The 18,912-nt window shown below is 45.3% G+C and overlaps 4 protein-coding genes across 4 annotated transcripts; 1 reads left to right on the top strand and 3 right to left on the bottom strand.

Moving 5' to 3' along the window:
• Positions 1-595: 595 nt before the first annotated feature.
• Positions 596-2,774, bottom strand: LOC101067276 (transmembrane protein 82-like). The gene is made up of 6 exons (XM_029826544.1): positions 2,636-2,774; positions 2,459-2,531; positions 2,066-2,252; positions 1,557-1,974; positions 1,202-1,386; positions 596-1,038 (listed from the first exon to the last, which is right to left on the bottom strand). The coding sequence occupies exons 1-6, from the start codon at positions 2,718-2,720 to the stop codon at positions 952-954; spliced, it is 1,035 nt and encodes a 344-aa protein (XP_029682404.1). The 5' UTR covers positions 2,721-2,774; the 3' UTR covers positions 596-951.
• Positions 2,594-7,193, bottom strand: slc25a34 (solute carrier family 25 member 34). Its single transcript, XM_003973272.3, has 6 exons — positions 7,032-7,193; positions 6,086-6,742; positions 4,279-4,344; positions 4,022-4,174; positions 3,809-3,943; positions 2,594-3,720 (listed from the first exon to the last, which is right to left on the bottom strand). The coding sequence occupies exons 2-6, from the start codon at positions 6,584-6,586 to the stop codon at positions 3,532-3,534; spliced, it is 1,044 nt and encodes a 347-aa protein (XP_003973321.1). The 5' UTR covers positions 6,587-6,742; positions 7,032-7,193; the 3' UTR covers positions 2,594-3,531.
• A 582-nt stretch (positions 7,194-7,775) lies between these two features.
• On the bottom strand, positions 7,776-14,558 carry fbxo42 (F-box protein 42). Its single transcript, XM_003973226.3, has 10 exons — positions 13,887-14,558; positions 12,360-12,639; positions 12,094-12,210; positions 11,723-11,857; positions 10,942-11,095; positions 10,738-10,848; positions 9,729-9,825; positions 9,582-9,638; positions 9,375-9,491; positions 7,776-9,289 (listed from the first exon to the last, which is right to left on the bottom strand). The coding sequence occupies exons 2-10, from the start codon at positions 12,631-12,633 to the stop codon at positions 8,267-8,269; spliced, it is 2,085 nt and encodes a 694-aa protein (XP_003973275.1). The 5' UTR covers positions 12,634-12,639; positions 13,887-14,558; the 3' UTR covers positions 7,776-8,266.
• A 188-nt stretch (positions 14,559-14,746) lies between these two features.
• LOC101066825 (SUZ domain-containing protein 1-like) lies at positions 14,747-18,745 on the top strand. The gene is made up of 4 exons (XM_003973271.3): positions 14,747-15,011; positions 15,770-15,819; positions 15,908-16,177; positions 16,265-18,745. The coding sequence occupies exons 1-4, from the start codon at positions 14,961-14,963 to the stop codon at positions 16,374-16,376; spliced, it is 483 nt and encodes a 160-aa protein (XP_003973320.1). The 5' UTR covers positions 14,747-14,960; the 3' UTR covers positions 16,377-18,745.
• Positions 18,746-18,912: the final 167 nt, after the last annotated feature.

Here is an 18,912-nt window from a genome sequence, read left to right as displayed (position 1 = left end):
AGGCTCATATCTGCAAGAGCCGTGACAAAAGCCGTTGTGTTGTGTTTGCTGCTTCCCCCAGAGTGAAGCAATAACAAAGGAAGAATATTATGGGTTTGTCTGAAGCCGGAAACCTACTCCCCGATTTGTGAACATGGACTGAGGATCCGATGAGTGTTTGACTAAAGAGGAAGGCGAGAATGTGCGAGAGAGAGCGAACAGGAGATGAGAAGTTTGATAGGGTTCTCAGTTGTTCCAGCTCTGTGGAAAGGAATGCTGCAGTGATGTCACAGATGCAGGAGGGAGCATGCCTCCTGATGACACAATCCCCACAGCCACAGGCTCCGCCCCCCCACCAAAGCCCAAACCCTCATCCATCTCTCCGGAGCGCTTCAGTGTTTATGCAGTACGAATGTCAAATAAATCAATAACTCCACTACACCCCCCCTTCCCCCAACTTCAGTTCTGAGTTTGGGTGAACAAGGCAGATGTGGTAAGAGAACAAAGGGAAATGAGCAGGAAGCACATGGGAGAAACAACCAGGCTGCATTGTTAAAGAGGGCAGTTGTCCTGATTTACAGTAAACTTGTGATTTCTTCTCAGAAATGCTCCTCAGTTCAGAACAAAATGATTTAATCAACCTCAGAAGCAGAACGTGTTTAACATTTTGTCATGAAACTTGAGGACTGGCGGTCTTGAGAGAACCCTAAAAAACATGTTTTTGTTTCTCGAACGGTGCTACAGCTGCACATGAATAGTTTGCTGTTACATTATTACATAGTTCCCTGCTCTTCATAAATAATCTCACATGTATCCAGAAGCAATTATATTTATATATGTGTATTTCTCCTTTTTACACACTGGACTATAAATATGTTTTTAAAGGATTTACAGTCAAAGTGTTTCTTCTTCTTTCTTGAATTTAAAATAATGAATTATCATTAATTATAGGCAAAAATCTAGGCAGGTAACTCATTGGCCATCCTCTGGAGACGGTTTCCGCTGGCGCTCCCTTGTTGTGAAATTTGACTCCTCTAAAACTTCCTCATCCTCTTCCTCCTGGAAAAGAGAATTATTCATTTATTTCCTAGAACTAAAAACCATGCATGTTTGAATAGTCCTGGTCAACATTTCCACACACCTTTTTAAAATTGCACTAAAGAAACAATCCCTGAAATGCAAAGAAAATGTGAGGTGTGACCCTCATACAATTCATACAGACCTCCAGCACACTTTGCAGCAGGTCCTGCGATGGCAGAACACAGGCTGCTTCTCCCAGGAAGGCAATGAGGACATGGAGGACATCTGTCCACTCTCCCACCATCAGCATGAGGACCAATAAAGCTCCCAGTCTTAATGCGACATAGTGTAAAAGGGCCTCCAGACCTGTTTGTTGATTTTGCTCTTCTGTGAATCAAAACACACAAACCTAAATGGGTATTTCACAGCTTGAGATATTTGTGTGTTTTTAAGTGCATCTTTGTTTAGTTTATTTAATTTCCAGTATCCTCCAATAAATTCTATATTCCAGTCAAAATAAAGCTCAGAAGAAAAAAAGTCAACGGCATGACAATCACCTTGAATGTAGAACAGCAGCACAGTGTAGCAGAGTGTCAGTGGAGTCCAAAACTTCAAGGCATCTTTGTGGGACAAGAAGTGGTCAGAAACTGTATTGGTGGAAGCCACAATTCCCAGAGCAAAGGCCAAAATAACCACACTTTGCAACGAAGCCAGTATGGCATGTCCAGAGGTCAAGAGGGTGATACATTTCCCACAGTTACGCTGTGTGCTGTGCAGCTGGTAGAGCTGAGCCACATGGACCCACAGACTGTCGACGACACTTGCCAGCATCCAGCTGAGAGCTGCTGCCAGCAGCAGGCTGAGGGAGCTGTGCAGAGCCCCCTGATGGAGGAAGTCCAGAATGCAGGTGAGGCTGCATCCGAGGGAAAATTGGCACTGGATGAGGAGCAGATTTAGCCCCCTGCCATGTTTATCCTGTAGCCAGGCAGGGAGAACATGGAAATAGCGAGACCTGAAACTGGGATTGGACAGCCTGTCGACTGGGTTGCATGGTGGGAGAACTCACCAGTCCTGCTGATGCCCAGGCAGAAACAGCTCTGAGGCAAAACTCCAGCACTATCAGAGAAGAAACCCTGGGGCCCACCAGAGACAGGAGCATCACAAGGCACCAAAACTGACCAGCGCGTCTCCATTTCCTCAGAGGGCTGCCACTCAACGGCAACCTCTGTCGACTATCATCATTTTCACGATCCCTGAGAGCAGAAAATATGAAGACGCCAAAAAAGAAACACCTCCCCTTCGGATCAGAAAGATCGGAGCCCATCAAATATTGCTGAGGCTGACAGGTTTCACATAAAAATCACCAATTCTTTGTAAATTTAGTTAGATTTTAAATGTGCGCTTTCTTCTAAATCCAATGTTTTGTTGACCTCTCTGTAATTCCATAGAACAAACTCACCCGCATGTCTGAGTGAAATGATAAAGTCTCATCAAATTGCATAGCACTGATATTCCACATGCACCCACAACACCTTCGAAACAAACAAAAAAAAAAATCAACCCAAAAACGTGTCCAGAATAAACAGAAAGAGTCTCCACTGAGGAAAGTTTTATTGCCATTAAAAAGAAACCTCACCTTGAAAACAACTGTCTACTGGATTCAAACTAATTTGCTTCGCGTCAGAAGGTCTCAAGATCCAGGAGAACGGAAACATGTTCATCAGTGGCAAAGACGACGTCTCTCTGCTAAATCAGACCACCAGACTGATCAGAGGTCAACATTCCATCCTGTTTCCTTCCCTTTGTGTTCCCTGACCGTGTTTGAGTGTCAAAGGTCAAAGGTCACACGTCATTGGAGGGTTCCTTATTTTTGCTGGTGTGATCATTTCCTGATTGTAAAGGCACCAAATGCTCTCGCAATCTCGATTAGGCAAACAAAGCAATCAATTGGCCTCTCACGATGGTCAAAGTAAAATCTCATTTTGATTTAAAATTCATGTAAGGAATCATCTACTGTGATAAAGTATCATTATAATGCAGGGCCGTAAGTATTAACTTACCATTATTGGATTCATGTAACCGATCATTGGTTAAGCGTGTTTTAAGTATACAAAAACCCTCTGATTAGACACCTCGACTCACACATGTAAGCCAAAGCAACTGGGGTTACTGATTACACTGATTACAATCAAGAGGAAGCCCTTAAACTGGTCATGTGACTCAAAATCAATTATCTTCCCTCAGTCAGGCACATTGAAGGATTAGTGCAAAATAATGTTCACCCTGGATCATACAACTACCAACACCTTAAAGGTACTGCTCAGTTACACTGACACAGCCAGTGAAATTTAAATGTTGTGCAAGCGTACGTGCACGTACTTTGTAACAGTTGGACATTTGGGTTAATTAAGCTAAGCTAAGATCATCAACTGCTGGGTCTTGTTTATATTTACAGTACAGACGGGAGTGATATGAACCTTCACACTGAACCTTTTTTTAATCAGTCCATTAAATCCTTCTGTTTGTGGACTCCTAGCTGCTTCTGTGGTTCTGACTGTTCTTCATCGCCTGTTGTCTCATCAGGTCCCAGAACAGCATGCTGAGAACTGTATGTGGAGCCAGACGTAGGAAGACCGGGCCCATCCCTTTATACAACCCCAGCAGACCCTCGGCTTGGCACACTTTCAGCATGCAGTCTAAAAACCCAGCGTACAGACGTCCCTAAAGGGAGCAAAACACACAGCAGCTCAGCAAAATGTGCTCGTTCTGGTTTTGTTTTGGATCAACGCAGTCTTTTGTCTCCACTCACTCTGTGAGACTCGTCCACCGGCTGGTTGTAGAGACGCGTGCTGATGACGTCAAAAGGTGTCATGGTGACGGCCACGGCCACGCCGCTGACCATTGCGGCTACCAGGGCCGTGAGCCAGGTGTCCGGACTCAGCCACTGTGTAAGAGACGACAGATTGGCCGCCACAGTTATTTTCCATGTGCTGTGGAAACGTCAGTGGCTTCTCACGTGTACCTGGGAACGCGTCACCCAGTCTTTGGCGGAGGAGAAGGTCGCCAGCTGAGCAGCTGATCCCACCATGACGCGAGGCACCGCCCCATTGACACCCCTCCAGAGACCCACTAACCCTTCTCTTCTGTAGATGGTGACGAAGGCATCAGCCACCCCCTGAAATAAAAACAGCGGAACTGGTTTCATCTGTTAAATTCCAAAGACACATGGCACCAGATGACTCGGGGGGTGGGGGGGGGTGGGGGGTATGGTCGTCTTACCAGATGGTTATGCTGGTGACCTACGGCGATAGATTTTACAGTCTGAGCCTGCAAGTGCGTCTTGACCTATGAGGAAAACACACCGCGCATGGTTTAATGTTGAACTCATACTGGAGGCACAGATACAATCATATGTCACAGGCTGTGGGTCACCTGCCAGCACGGGTAAATCTAGCAAACAACTGGGGGTTTGACAATATTTGATAACCGACGCGACGCCAGAGAAGTCTCAGCCAATCAAACCGCCGTGGCGGCCACAGCGCTAATCCCTGAAGCTTCTCCGGCGGTGACAACAGCGTGACCTTCAGCTCTCCTCCTCTTTACTGCCAACAGCACACAGCCAAAAGCACTATTTTAGGCATCGGCTGGAAAAATTGTGAGATATATATATATATATATGTGTGTGTGTATATATATATATATGTGTGTGTGTGTGTGTGTGTGTGTATGTATGTATAACAAACTCCTTGTAGACAAACACGTCTTTTGACCTTGTCTTTGCGTGAGAATGTAAAAGTTTGGATACTTTTCAATTGTATTGATTAAGAGCCAAGAAAGAAGAAGAATAACAGGGACAAATGATAAATCCAGAGACACTTGGCGTCCCGGGGTGAATGTGAGGAAACGGTGACCTGCGACTAACCCGACACTGCACACATACTGGTGCACATCATGCTGGTTAAAATAGAAACTGCTTTGAAACAGAGCCGCTGTGTTTGTGGGCTCCGTCTATGTGACAGTCTGTGATACAGATGACCTGGGCACACACTGAAGTCTTTATGTCACAGTATTTGCAGCGGGCCTGTCGTACGTTCTGGTGTTACAGGTTGTGATGCGACCTTTAACATCCGAGCTGTTTGCATTAACCTGTTGTGTTATTTGTGCGATAGACACCTCGGAAGATAGTGGCCGTGTCATCTTCCTGTGTTGTTTGTTTTGTTCTCTGCAGTTTACCTGCCTGTTGATTAACTCAGTTTTGAAGTAATCATGGTTGTGGCTTTCTGCAGCAGTTTACACAACAGCACTTTGAATGTAGATGAGTGGAACCAACTCTTTGTGTCGGTTGATTTTTGACACTTTGAGGACCTGATGATTGATGCTTCCTGTGTCGAGCGGAGAACAAAATGATATGAGAGAAAACCTTTCATTGTTACCTGCTGTTTTCTCATCAAATTGGGAATATTTACAGCTACCCATGTCTCTGAAGGGGGCTGAACTAAATTTTAAATGTATAGAAATGGAGTTGGCAATAATTTGTAAATCAAATTAGATTCTGCTGTCAGTGTCACCTTAGGGTGCAACCTTTCTATGAGTCACTGGCTGCATGGATGTCCAAAGCTTCAATCCAGAGCAGCTGCACTTATATTACTGACACTCAGGAGAGTTTGAGAGGGAGTGAAGGAACCCATTTATCCAACACTAACCAGAGTAGGAGGACTAAGGCACCAACTATCTAGGGACACTTGCTTAGCTCCATGCCCACATGCCCTCATTCACACCTCCACCAAAGGTTCAGGTTTTTAAAAGCCTGTGATTGGTCAGTAAACATGGACCAAACAATTGAAGCAATAGCGTATTACGCTTGCCCTTGGACATCAAGATATGCATTTAAAAGATGAAGACAAAGAATACAAAAGAATGAGAGACGAACCATCTTCAGGCAAGAGAATCAAAGCCCGGTTCTGCTGGATTGAAGCGCTTTGCTACGATCACCTGGATACTCAATAAGAGCTTCTGTTTTAGGTGCTAATTTAAGGTACACATTATTTAGGCGTGCAAAAAAGTTGAAATAAGAATATTTACGTACCAAGTAGGCAGGGGAGGCAATGAAGGCACCCAGGGCTCCGGCCCCTGCTCCTGACAGGAGACTGCCCCCGTGGTAGGAGGTGATACCCAGAGCTTCACAATAGGAGTAGGACCCCAGCCTTACACCATTCATCACGCCCTGGTAGATGAGCCCAACTGAGAGCCCCTTCTGCAGGCCACGCAGCCCGTCTGTGCGGCCCACCACCCAGAGTGCCTGCAGGGCCCCTCTGTAGTGTCTCTGGTAGGAGCCCCGGGAACGAAGTTCCCCCTGAAGCTGCAGACGGGTCTTGACGACCTCCAGGGGATTAGTGAAAACGCAAGCGACGCAACAGGCAAAGGCGCCCAGCACAAAGTCGAAAGGCGGCCAGATGGCTGGAGGTGGCGAGGAGCGTCCAAACGCACCACGGGGGACGGAGGACGCCGCAGGTGGCATCCTCTGGGGAGACTGGGAATCGAAAACAGCCTCTTCTTCCGAGGGCTGCAGAAACGGAGCACTAGTCATCCCTGAGGAGTAGATGGTGAGGATCAGTTGCGCTTGGTATGGAAATGATCAACTAAAACCAATCGCTTCTGATTGCATGTTGTGCCATTAGTGTCCTTCTGGGGCCGTGTCTGTCAACTTCCTGGACTATCAGGACGTTAGCGGTACAGCCGCCATCTGCAACAGAACAAATCCTTGTAAGTTGTTGCAAGTTTCATGAGTGACGTTGTTCTGCATGCATTTGTTAGGTCAAGTAAGAGTCTGTTATACTGCAGACAGGCTATAAATGTCTATCAACATGGACTTTAGCAGAACAGAAAGAGGACATTGCATAAATCTGTCAGCACGTCACACAAATCACTTGACAGTATCCTGTCAAATGCCATGCTTCATTCATATTCATAGAGATAAACAGTACAGAATTGCTAATGTTACATGCTAATGTTACAACCTATTAAATGCTCACCTTTTGGATTTACTTCCTTCATTCACAAACTCATTGAGAGCTGCTCCCGCTTCCTCTCTCCCCCATCACTGTAAACATGAGTTCTCAGCACATTCATTGTCAAAGCGTCCACCCAGAGCTTCGGGTCAGAGCCAATACCGTTGGAGCCCCGGCTGCTGCACCGACACATCCCCGATCCTGCACGAATCACACGGCTCTGCTGAGCAGCGGCCTATGGGAGCTCTCTGGGTAAAAGGTTATTGTTGGTCAGTGAGGGGGCGGAGTGTGACGAAGGGACAGAAGAGCGAAGCAACTGACCACCAGTGGGTGTCTCAAACAAGGTTTATCAGCCAAAGATAGGATCCAGGTGCAATTTAAGAACCAAAACAAAGCAAGACGGTGCAAAGGTCAATTATGACCGCCACCGAGGTTACGTGACAGCTGGCACTTTTTTTAGTGCCTCATTTTATTGGAACTAGTAATGAGGTTAAAGCTGAGGTCAAATAAATTATTCTCTTTTGTACCACTGGGTGTCGATCTTCGACAGCTTATAAAAAACGCAAGTCAGACTTTTAGACTGGTTTTCCGAGGCTCATAACTAAAATCTGCAAGACACGCAAAACTCTTCATATTCACATGGTTCTGGTAAAACTGTTTTTTTAAAACTGGCATTTAGAATATATAAACCAACAATTAAAATGAGTTTAATAAAGTGCAGAATTTTGCCTCTAGCAAAATAATAGGCATAGTGAAGAGCAAAGGGAGTTGTTTTTTCAGGACTGTAACAGAGCTACAGTGGCATTTATTTACTGGTTATAGCACAGCGCCACACCTCTCACCCATCCTGCCCGTGACATTGTTGCAAATAGCTTTTTAACATCACAGTGCACATATAACAGACACGCTTTATTTAAATGTAAACATTGCAGACTGAAGTGATACAAAAAGCAAGGTAGTCCTATTTTTTTTCCATGACAAGTCTTTCCCTCATCGCAGCTCTCACACATGCACTGAACTGCATGTGCTCCATCGAGGAAAACCCCCCCCCAAAAAAAACGTGTTTCTACCGGCAAATAATTCCATTTTGAATGTCTGCAGTAGGCGTAAGGAACAAGTGAATTCAATGTAATGTCTAGCGGAACATCAAACTATTTTTTCGTTAATTTTCCCATACTTCTTACAGGAAAAAGGCCTTGTGTGTCAATTCCCTTGTGCGGTCACAGAGAAGAGCATTCGCACGGGCGCCTGCGGCTGCATTACCTTTTAGCACGTACGAAGTACAAGGCATTGGTTTTAGGGTAGTATTTTACATTCTGTTTTTTGTCCATGAGGCCTCCAAAGATTATGAGTTCACCCCTCCCTTGCACCACTGTGTGAAGACTCGTCTCAGGTGGTCCAGTCACCGCTGCGGGGGTCCCATTTCCGTAAACTCTCCAGGACACCATCCCAGCAGACTGGGCCCGGGATATATCTAAAACATACATCTGCATGGGTTTACAGTTGAGGGACTGGTACAGAGGTTTCCCTACGTTTAAGCTCTGAGGTGGGTGATGTCCTAGTCGTCGTGCGATAGGTGGGATAGCGTGTCCATCGACTCCTGCGGCTGGTGGAGGACTGGAAGAGGATGATGGTGGGGTTCCAGGTGGGCCCCCGCCGCCACTAGTTCCACCTCCAGGAGACACTCCGTGCGTCTGAAGCGAAGGGGATGATTTGTTTTTCACCGCCTCCAGACCTCGCCGCAATGCAGCGGGGGAAACAGCTCCCGGGGGAGTGCGTGGGGAACCTTGAGGGGGGGTGTGGAGGCCATTGCTGGGCATGTCTGCATGTTGAGCGTCGGATGGGGAAGATTCCCAGTCGTAGTCTGTGGAAGGCGGGTGAGCACGAGAGGGAGGAGATAAAGCCTGTGCTGGGCTGGTCCGGGGGGACGGGGACGATCCGTTTAACAGTGGGGGGAGTGGAGGAAGAGGAGGGCTCTCCGGGCCTTGAGACGGAGACGGCTGCTGGGACGAGGAAGGGCTCCCATCTCTGGCCCCCCCTCTGGCTGAAGGCCGAGGTTTTAGCGTCCCCCAGCGACCGTTTACACACGGGGCCTCTTCAACAGCCCCCAGGACAACGCCGGCAGCTCCACTTCTGACGGGGGACTGAGAGCGCAGGGAGGGCGGCTCAGGGCCCAGGGGGGCGGGAGTGGCACTTATGGGGGAGGGCCGAGAGTTGAGACTTGGGCTGAGAGGGGCACGACCAGACGGAGCCTGAGAGAAAACCACCACGCACTGGCCCACCTGGGGAGGAAGGGGCAAGAAAAAAACACATGCATGCGCATTCACGTGCACACAATGGGACAATGAGTGAGGGACAGAGTCTTACTCTACACGCTGGGTGACACCACAGCTCCGGGGCCCCGTGCTCCTCGTTCTGTACCTGCAGCTGCTGCCATCTCCATGGACGAGCGTCCATGTGCAGAAGCCAGGCGTCTTTCAGGAGCTTTAACACAAGAAACATGAGGACACAGCCGGGGGGAATTCACCCATAATCCCATGCAAAAGACTGGAAATAAGCTGGAGGGGTCCTTACTGCGTTTGGGCCCCCGCAGCCTCCCAAGATGAGCAACGTGTGATCATCAATCACGATCTATGAGACACAACAGATTTCCTCTTAATTACCATTTTAACTGGAAAGCAGCAGGAATAACTCGAGGTTTTAACAAAGGAGCCTTCTCACCTGTGACTGGCCTCCTCTGGGGTGAGGCGACGGCCCGGCGATGGCTGGTTTGGACCAGGACCACTGCTCCAGATCCAGAACCCAGACTTCATTACTCCTGATTGGCAACGTGAGGGATGACAGCATAATTTAGGTCGGATATGAAGCTTCAAACCAACTATATGATGTCTGCTCACTTTAATTACGCTCATTTACTCCTGTTTCTCATGAGCCGAACTCCAAGACACAAGATTATTTATAGCTACAGAAAGGCAGATTTCTCTCAAATATTGTTCACAAATGTGTTAGTGAGCAAATCTCCTGTGCTGAGCTCATCCACCCACCTCACAGGGGGTCCACACTATAAATGCCCTCTAAAATGTGCAGTTTTTTATCTCTTTAGCATCGAGTCCATCTGGTTTTTGATGGCGGCCTGTGGAATGTTCACTCCTCCTCAATGGCTGTTCGAGGTTGCTGGACGTTGGAGGAACTGGAAGCTGCTGCCGTATCCAGAGTGTCCCAAACCCGCCCAGTGGGTGACACGTCCGGTGCAGGAACTGGGTGTTGCAACACATTTCCTGGAAGCGTGTGCAGATTGTTGCAACACGGGGCCGTGCGTTACCACGCTGCAGCGGGAGGTGATGGGGGCGGGCGAAGGGCACGATAATGGGCCTCAGGATCCCATCAACGTACCTTTGCCTTCAAACTGCCCCCAATAAAATGTGATTGACATGACATACGCCTGCCCAGACCATAACCCCACTGCCACCGTGGGCCACTTGCTCCACGACGGTGACATCAGTAACCAGCTCACCCACCCAGTGCCCCATCTGCCCCGTAAAGTGAAACCCGGGATTCAGTTCTGGGAAGAAAACACCTAACCTGGAGGAGGAGAAGTGCTCACTAACACAGATTTGGACAGGTTCCGGAACAATATTTGTGTTTGGCGTCACTGGGATATAACGGACTCTTTTCATTCATTCATTCCTCTCACTTTAGGGAATTGCGCAATTACATAAGACGATCGTACATTTGCCGCGCTCCCAAGGATCCTCCGAACACCACCATGGTGTTTCCAATGACAGAAGAAGAATGGCCGGCCATGGGAGGAGGTCCGTGTGTCGTTACTATGCAGTTCCACCTTTGAAAGGAACAATCGTGTCAATAAAAGCCACAAAGTTGGGAATGAAAACGATTCACATGAAAGGAAAAAGCCACATCCGCGAGCTCTCACCAGTTCTTTGAAGGAGAGTAAGTGTGGATTTCATCAAAAAACCTTTCGGGTTGATGAAGGGGGTAAGGGCTGGGCCGGGTCCACCCCCCGAACAGCACTAACAAGTCTTTGTGCATCACTAAAGTTGCTCCAGCCTTTGGAGATGGATAAGAGCCTGAAGACAAAAGGAGTAAACGCATGTTTTCTGCTCTTGTTTCAAAAGAAACCAAAAGAAATCATTTGCACATTGTGACTTTTGACAGTTTCTACTCCTCAAGGGCATTCCATTAAAGATGGGTCTTTTTTACTTTGATCTTTGCCTCAATGGTGCGACGGCTCCTGTGAGCGTTATTTTTATCACTCAGAAAGCATTTTGCAACCCCATCACGGGCACAGAGCTATTTCTGTGAGCAAGACGTGTGCAATTTCACAAAGGTGCACGCTAAAGGTGAAAGGAAATGAAATCCACAAGTTTTTAAGGATCTGCTATAGCAAAAAAGCATAAAAGGAGCCAATTTAGAGGCTGTCTGACCTCTGGCAGGAAATATTTGGCTTTTACAGCCAAATACTGAAGACTTTTCAGCCACTGTTAAATGCACAAACACTGATTTGTCACCAGATGCAGCTCACACATGCACATTTACGACGTGCACTCCCTTGGGACTCGGCACCAAATGTGCGAACACATTTACAGATCTCTGCACACATTTGCATCAGTAACAGGCAGATAAATGAAAATTCCCAAGGTCAGAAGGACGAGGTGGCGATTTCTGCTCCTTCTACTGGCCGTGGTGGATTTTACCTGAGGCTAAAGGGCGGATCCACTCCTTGCTGTTGAGGTCAAGTCTCCAAAGATCATTGAAGGCAGCATTGCAGCTACTTTGTGTACAACCGCCAAACACATACATGGACTGGTTGGAATCGTAATAACATGCACCTGTAACCCAAAAAAGTAGTTGTGTTGTTCCAGGCGTAGCACAGTAAACAAATGAGGTGGAAAAAATAATCTTCAGGGGTATGTTATGCTTAAAAAGAGAATAAAAGGCGTATGGTTTACATTGTAACCTCTGAGGAACATCAAATGACAAGTGTTAACTTGACAGACGCTCATTCTTTGTTCAGAATAAATAGCTTTTCCCCCCCACATACAGTTATAAAGCAGCATATACTGACTGTGGGAAAAGCGTTGAGTGATGGGTGTTCCAGGGTACGGATATGTGCGACTTTCCCATTGGATATTTCCTTCCTGGACAGCTCTCAAGAAACCATGGTAGCACTGATAAGCCACACCTAATTCAGATCAAACACGTAAGAAACAGGAACGTGAAGAATTCGGGGTGGACGGTTATCGGTTTTCTGCAAACATTGAGACTTTTAAATGCCCTGAATGAAACGCCGACTCGGCTTTATTTATGGCGGCGCAGGCACGAGCGGCGTACCTTTAATGAGACGATACCACTGCTTACAGACAAGCGCAGCAGTCTTGTGCTCCTGGTAAGGTGAGAGAAAGGACAGAATATATTCAAGAACTTCCTCCGGCAGCTCCATCATTGTTCTCCCCGTTCCTTTGGCACCGCTGTCTAGGTCTCCTTCTTGTCGGCAGGAGCCCATCTTTGTTTCTCCTTCGTCGGTTATCCCAGCAGGCTCTGCACTGTCATCTTCCGTATCCATGGCAACAAAGCATCCGTCCTCATTCTCGTGGAAGCGGGACATTATTGTCTGTCAGGACATAGAGAAAGATGCTAGTGCCGTGTGCTCCAAAACCACCAGCTACTGTGTTCTGGACAGTTACATCGGTGTTTTGAATGGGCTGTTTAAAAGTAACTAAATCCACATTTGCTAACTTAGGAAAACACAAATCAAATGATAATATAATTAGAGAAAGATCTAAAAACTGATCGGAATGAGGAAAAATAAAACTACAGAGCATTTTACTCTGTGTGTAACTATTTTTAATATAATAGTACTTTTAATGAGCATTTTATTTTTCAGTACTGCGGTGTACAATTTGTAAAACTGTTTATTTTTGTCTTTTGGTCAATTGGCCATTTGTAAATATTACATTTTTAACTGATTAAATAAAAAGGGGACCAAATGTTTACTTAATTTAGACGTGACAGTTTAAAATATTTAATCAAAAACTGAAATTCTTGCTGCATGACAGACTACCTGCAAGACTATTCAAAATGCACAAAGAATAAAAATACACAGGTGAAAAATTTGGACTATCTTTGGATAAGAGCATTTATTAGGTTATGCATGAAAAATAATGGGAAATCAGGACAGAACCAGGGGAGTTTCGAGTTCAGAATCACTCACATAAATGTCTACTTTGCATATATACGATTTTATAGTGTAAATAATGATTAACATGTGTCGTATGATACGGGTGGTGCCCTTTCTTTAAACAGGCTCGTCCTCACATTCTTCTTACAGTATATTGTTAGCCACATAGGCTAGCTCTCGTTAGCTATCAAATATGACAAGAAATGTGACGAATTCAGGGAATGCGTCGTCAGTCACAACACTGAACAAAAATTATTTGTGCTGAGGGCCACTTCTCTCCTTGTCAACCAGTAATACCAATGTATTACTTAAAATAGCGTTAAATCAACAATATAAGGTAGCATTAGCAAATGCTAGTTAGAGCATTACGGGAACCAAAGCTATGGTTAGCTAGCGTCAAAGCATCTGTAGCTTACAATAGTTTAACTATATCCATACATGTCTTACTTGTCAAACCCCCCTCCCATTTATCTGATTAACTTTGACGCCCATCAAATTGTCAGGCATCGTAATGTAGCGGTACCTTCTGAGAATACAAACTGACATCTTCGGTCTAGTCTGCTGCTGATAATCTATGCTAACGTTAGCTCACGAACGGGTCAGTGGACTAGCATTAGTCAAAATCATTTTCTCCTAATGTGGCTCGTCTCATTCTGATAATGACACAGTATTGTTGATACCGTAGTTTTGGCGTGTTCTTCTAAAGGTTGTGAGTCTGTCCTGTGCTCTCCCCCGGCATCAGCTCCGGAGGTTCCTCGGCAGCCTCCACACAATCGCCATCTTCCACCCCGAGAACAGCGTCCTCTGCAACGTAACGGCGCTCCTGCAACCGCACCAAGTGGCGTCACCGGGCCGAAAACTCTGCGCCCAAGTTCCAGATATTTATCCAACCCACCCCTGGACTCCCTCAGACCGAAAACGATTTTTTATAGAAGGGGAATCATTTGCCATGGAAACATTTAGCTTTTAGTCCATAAATGATCGCGCCGTTGCGGACGCATTAACGTACTCGTACCCGTTTGCGTGTGCGCAGGATAGATGTCTTAGTTTAGTTTGTCCCCCTGACATTAGGAAACACAGAACGTAGTCAGTTCTCCGATTTTATGTATGTTTTGTAATTCAATAACTCATATTTGATCTCGTTTTATTGGTCGCCTGCAGTTTCACATCTAAACGGTCTCCCTTTAAATGATCTCTTTACGAATTAAATATTTCCTGCTTGAGTATTTTTGAGTATTTAACTGTAATAATAAAATATATGTTATTATTTATATTTTGAAACTGATGCAATGCCTTTAACTTGGTAGCTAGCAAGCTAATGCTACATAAGGTATAAGAAACATTTCCCCTTCCTCTGTAACTCAATAGACAGACTCGAACAACAGCTAATGTTTATAACTTAAATATGGCGTTCGGGCAATATATATAATCCATATGATTAGTTTGTTGTCGCCTTCAGCGGCCGTCTGTTGATTCACAAAATGTAATAGTTACAAGGAGGATGTGACGTCAGATTTAAAGCAGCAGCTACCGACTCGGCCCTCAGTCGGACGCTAAGCTAGCAGGCTAACACGAGGCCAACAAAAGCTTTGAGAAATCACTCCATTTATACCCCGCGTAGGCGATTTTAATCCTCGCATTGAGGTTTCTGCGGGTCCGATTCAGTGGTCCCCTCTGTCTAATGTAATAGGCGTGGCGGATAATAACTTAGCCAGTGAATCCGAGCAGGTAACCCACCAGCATTAGTGCTAAAGATGGAGGATGAAGAGGTTGCAGAGAGCTGGGAAGAAGCAGCGGACAGTGGGGTGAGAATCGTCCACCTTGTATCTCGCTGTTAACAAGGTTAATCCGTGTTTCTGATTCACAGCTACCAACGACAGAATGGGTATGACGTGCCCCGTAGTTGGCTGATGCTGGTGTACATAAACATTGTGTATGTTCCGGTTGCGTTCCAATCAGGCCTGAAATGAACTGCTTCATAGGGAGAAATGGGGGCTAAAACCAGATTCAGGTCATTTTGTGTGTGTGTGTGTGTGTGTGTGTGTGTGTGTGTGTGTGTGTGTGTGTGTGTGTGTGTGTGTGTGTGTGTGTGTGTCAAGGTAATATTCTACAGCGTCCACTTTTCCCTTATAATTGCCCGTCTTTGGCCCTGCCCATTGCGGAAATTACACGCTACAGTGAGGTGTAGCGTTACTCTGCCGCATGATTATTATGGTCTATTTTAAACTGTGTTGGTGGGTTAAAGCACTGCTTAAACGGTGGAGAAGTCCAGTGTAAAGGTCCTCCTGGAATTAGTGTTCACACTGCGTCTGAAGCGATTTACAGGTTTGATTACAGGTTGCATAAATGTAATTTGGTGATCCGGGAAGATTATTACACACGTTTTTCAAACACACTTTATTGCTGACTCTCCACATCCTGTGTAAAAGAGCTGCACTTGTCGACACCCGCAATGCTGCGCTGGATCCGATACTGCTGGTTCTGTTTTTGTAATTCTGACCCGCTCGCTCCAAACCTTGTGAGTTCTATCATTGTTGAATGTGAAATATTCCTTTCTACATAGGAAATTGAGAGGAGACTTGAGGCTAAACTGAAAATAAATCAAGAAGCTAAGTAAGCAAACAACCTTATCCAAATCTTCTTCACATTGCCTCAGTGACACGGTTTCACTCATTTCATTGTTTTGCTCGTACATTATTAGGAAAACTCACCTGGGCTCTGGTGGTTCACCTGTTAGAACTGCTATTGTTATCCAGGATGACTCCCTGCCTGCGGCGCCCCCGCCACAAATCAGAATCCTAAAACGTCCTACGAACAACGGCACCTCTGGAAATCCGGCATCCCTATCCCGACCCACTCAGCAGATGAAGTCGCTGGCCCAGCGGGAGGCCGAGTATGCTGAAGCACGACGAAGGATTTTGGGTAGTGCTTCTTCGGGGGAGACGCCTCTAGACAATCCCGGCCAGGACAGGTAAACAGTTAAGGATCAGCCAATATATAAAGCAAATAAATGATTCTTGAAATGAACCTGAACACACCCTCGCTGTCATTTCTTTAGGCCAACTCGTCTGAACACACAGCAAACACCAGAAGCAGTTCGTCCTAACAATCATGTGATCCGCCAGCCCACTGGCCCCGACGGGACATCGGGTTTCAGACTCTGCAGATAAAGCAGATCCACATACTGCCCAGAACCTGCTGTCTCCCCGTGGCGACGTTAAAGGTGACACTTAAATGGGATGTGTTTGGTATGAAGAGTACGAGTGGTGGATAATGCAAATGTTTGTCAGCGTTAGAAACACGTAGCATGGACTGAACTCCAGTGCTCCACCCTCTGTCCTCTGATTACTCGCATGGCCTTTGCATTCTGCCTTGAGTTGTCTTTCTGTGGAATATTGCAAAGGCCCAGCAGAGATCCGAAACCTGTTCTGTTCCCCGCTGCGAACGGGCCTTCAGCTCACATCCCTCTACACTGTGATATTTTGATGAACCGCAAGGTGCCCTATGATTTTACATACGGCCGACCTTCCGAGCACTGGGGCATAAGGTGTCTGCCTCCAGAGGTTGAATAAGGCAGGGTTTGTGAATCTGTGGTGATATTCCACCACAGAGACCGACGAACGAGCCGGCCTTTCCACTGGTGCGGCGTGGATCATGGCTGGGTGCCCACCGGGACTCTGGCCCTGGTTTGGAGCGGTTCGGTGCAAGTGACTTGCTGAATTGTGCTGAGTTTAATGCATGTTCCGGAGCTGGAGAGCAGGTTGGTAGGAACGGGGCCAGCCCCTTGTGTAAAAGTGCCCAAAGTGGGTGTGAATGCTGTGGAGTCTGAGCAGCAGTATAGGTCACAGGCCTCTGTCTGGCTCTGGTGGATCTATGAATGAAGCTCCTGGTGGGCACACAGCCTGTGGCCAGAGATTACCGGCTGAGAGAGCAGAATGTCACAAAAGTTCATTTAAGCAATAATAATGAATTTTGTCCCCCATATTTTTCCTCCTAAATGATTTTTATCGTCCATATTAACAGTCTTGTGCTTCGTTTCAGATCCTTTTCTGTTTTTTGTTTTATTTCTAAGTTTACATTGTTTTTGTGTGCGTCGTGTACTGATGTGCAAGTTAACTAGCCCCTGTAAATGTCTGTGCTGGTCATTGTCGGATTAGAAAATCAGACGTCAATATGACTTTATAATCCCAGCTCGCCAAACGCCATCGTCGCCCCGTCTGTATTTTCTTTCCATTTCTACTAACCGAGTCACCAAGAGAAAATCCCACTCACCAGTGCTCCATATGTTTTCATTGCAGTATGTTGACTAAGTGTGTGTATTTTGTTTTTTGTTTTTTTTAAATCATAAGTAGCAAGGGAAGTTAGGCGCATTAATAATAAAGGCTAAAACCTCTCAAATATTAATGTTTCAGTGGATCGAAGCCAATTTTCACTGCCCATTTCTAATGAATGCCTTATCTGTGTTTCTGTGGGGTTTTACAACATTGATTACTTGTTGGGCACCAATTGAAAATGACACAAATCATTAGTTTCACCAAATGCTGATGTCCTCAGTATCTCTTTTATCTTGGAAACTGGCCTGCCTTAAATGACTATTGATTCTGCGTGCATACATTTTCATTTGGTAATGCTTACGTTTAGTTTTTTGTTTCGTGGCTTGTTTGTTTTTTGTTTTGTTTTTAGTTTTTTGTACACTTAATTATTTTATGGGGAAATTTAGAGTCTAATTCAGATGATCTTTTAGCCAGACAAAAGGATGCAATTAAGCTGTTGCTGCAGGAGTTCCCTGATAATTTGATCACTCAGATTCTGTGATAAAATAAGTAATTGGAATTATTGTGACTACAAAGAATCATTGTGTGAAATAAACTGGACACAGGCTGCAAATGAACTGTTCTGGTTAAAATGTGAATTTCTATTATCTTTTGGTTGACAGCAACATCCTGTTCCAATAACGCACTTCATGTATCGTCAACTACACATTGTCTAGAGGTAAACTTGGTTAGAACCACATGTTGTGTGCCGCCATCACACCCTCTGCGCCTCCACATGCAGAACCTTTAAATCTAGATTGTTCCAGCTGTAGAATCCAGTTCCAGAAAATCAGATGTGTCGTTTCAGGAAGAGAAAAAAAAAAGGCACGCTGTTTCTAGGAGTATTATTCCTAAAAATCAGCCATTTGTCATTTAAATTTTAAAAAATTAAGGACACATTTTTTATTAAAAAACTACCAATGTCATTTACCCATGATGCATTGCTTTATTTTTTTCACAGCCATCTGTCCAGTGTTGTTATTTTGAAACTTGAAAAGAAAAATGATCTTTTTAATACCCTTTAATAAACATTTTGAATCAAGAGGAATTTGTTTTCTATATTTTGTTAAATCTGGCAACTAATTTTGAAGCACCTCTTTCTGATTCTGTTGATGAATTTGTTGTTTTTCACATAAATTTGTAGAAATAATTGTTCCCATTAGGATTTTGGTGACAACGGGCAATTTATAAACAAATAAAATGACTGCATAAAGGAACGAGAAAAACGTGTCCACGTTTTTGGCCACTTGCTATCCTGTTCTAAACCCCTCCAGATATGGGAAGATGGACATTTTAAAATATTCAGCTACTACAGTCTCTTTTGGGATAAAATATCCAGGAAAACTTGGAATGTATTTAAGATAAAATAATGCCATCTCGTAATGAATGAAAA

This window comes from Takifugu rubripes, chromosome 19 (assembly GCF_901000725.2).
Source record: "Takifugu rubripes chromosome 19, fTakRub1.2, whole genome shotgun sequence".
Classification (NCBI taxonomy): domain Eukaryota; kingdom Metazoa; phylum Chordata; class Actinopteri; order Tetraodontiformes; family Tetraodontidae; genus Takifugu; species Takifugu rubripes.
The sequence above is the reverse complement of the archived record's forward strand: the minus strand, read 5'-3'. Positions and strand labels throughout refer to the sequence as shown.